The 1,454-nt window shown below is 63.1% G+C and overlaps 2 protein-coding genes across 2 annotated transcripts in view; both read right to left on the bottom strand.

The window, feature by feature from the left end:
- Positions 1–450, bottom strand: part of LOC102774999 (complement C4-A) — a 14,572-nt gene extending 14,122 nt beyond the window's left edge. The window contains exons 1-2 of the mRNA XM_006772868.2: positions 322–450; positions 49–247 (exon numbers count right to left, since the gene is read on the bottom strand). Of these exons, the coding sequence (XP_006772931.1) occupies positions 49–247; positions 322–383 (261 nt within the window). The 5' untranslated portion in view covers positions 384–450. The remainder of the gene's footprint in view (positions 1–48; positions 248–321) is intronic.
- Positions 451–1,346: 896 nt separating this feature from the next.
- The window catches only part of STK19 (serine/threonine kinase 19), a 1,810-nt gene continuing 1,702 nt past the window's right edge, over positions 1,347–1,454 (bottom strand). Inside the window, exon 6 of the mRNA XM_015569853.1 lies at positions 1,347–1,392. Coding sequence (XP_015425339.1) covers positions 1,347–1,392 — 46 coding nt within the window. The remainder of the gene's footprint in view (positions 1,393–1,454) is intronic.

Genomic DNA, 1,454 nt, shown 5'->3' with positions numbered 1-1,454 from the left:
GAGAGGATGTGGGGGGGCAAGCACAGCAGGACAGGTGCGGCCAGCTACCTGGAGGCTGCGGAGAACGAAGTCCTGCTCCGAGGTGAGGAGGAAGTCCACCTTCGGGGAGCAGGGGGCATTGTGATGGGACGGGTTTCTCAGGAACACGAACCCTCTCACTTCCTGTCCCCGAGGAGCATCCTGGAGCTGGAGCCCCACCGACAGGGGGGCCCCCAGGTGAACCACGGAAGGAGAAAACAGGAGCAACCTGGGGAGAGCAGGCAGGTCAGCAGTGGCCCCACCGGCCCCAGCCCGCCCGCTCAGCAGCCGCCGCGCCAGGACCTGGGCTCCTGCAGAGACAAGGCGAAGCTGGACGCCCAGATCAGGCCCCAGAGGAGCCGCATGGCTGCAGGACCAGGAGCGATCAGACCCGTGCGCCTGTCTGCTCCTCTCTGGTTGGCCTCGTGCTTGGAGCAGAGTAGACTCTGGACCTTGCTCCTCCCCTGGGCCAGCTAAGCTGGGAAACCACGTGACAAGCAAGAACTGCAACTGGCCCCAGGCCCAGTGTTGGGGGCAGGGGGGCACCCCGGACACCTGGGTCACTGAGGAAATCATGGCCCAGAGGTCCTGTTCTCCTCCCCCTCCACGCCCTCCCCTCCCGTTAGCCTCCTGCCAGTGCCTGGGCATCTCCCCTCCTGGGCATGTGTGGTGTCTGTGTACCGCTCGGCAGCCTGGGCGGAGCACCGGGCAGAGAAATCAGACTCCTTGGCCAAGGCCCTGACAAAACACGGCGATAAGATGCGGGCCTCCCACTATAAACCCCACAAAATAGAACTTCGTGAGGCCTGTGCTCTTCACAGACCCTGACAGAAACCCCCACCACTCCCCAAGGAAACTGACCTCCACACCCCCCTTCCTCTCTGAACAATGAGGCCACGGTTAGGCCCAGTGTGGCTTTACCTCTACTCCCAGTGAGGAGCCACCCACCACATTAAACAAGACGCCAGAAGAGCACCAGCAGAAGTACTTTATTTGGCCGTTTCAATCCACCATGTAGGGCAGAGAACCCCGCCCCTCTCACCTGCCCCTCGGAAACCCCGCCTTCCTACCCCAAGACAGTAAGAGCAGCACCGTGCTGCCTGAGAGGCAGTGGCCATGTCCACAGGCCCCCGAAGCACTGCCCAAACCCCACCCTGGCCCGGAGCCCAGGTCAACAGCAGCAGTCACGCCTGGCACTGCATGTCCTCAGGTCCATCACACATCCTCCTGGCCAAGCTTTCGCAAGGTGACCCTGGCTCGGCCACACTGGGCAGCACGCCTGGCCCCCAGGCCCGGTTCCGGGAAGGCTTGTCGCGGTGAGCAGACCCTCACGTCTCCGGCAGGCGCAGAAGGGTTCCAGAAGTGGTAGAGACACTGCAAGAGAAAGACACAGTTGACCCAGACGCGCGGGCCCAAGGTCTGGGGAGAACTCGGAA

This window comes from Myotis davidii, unplaced genomic scaffold, assembly GCF_000327345.1.
Source record: "Myotis davidii unplaced genomic scaffold, ASM32734v1 scaffold1006, whole genome shotgun sequence".
Classification (NCBI taxonomy): Eukaryota; Metazoa; Chordata; class Mammalia; order Chiroptera; family Vespertilionidae; genus Myotis; species Myotis davidii.
Note: the sequence above shows the minus strand (reverse complement) of the source record. Positions and strands in the feature narration are given on the sequence as shown.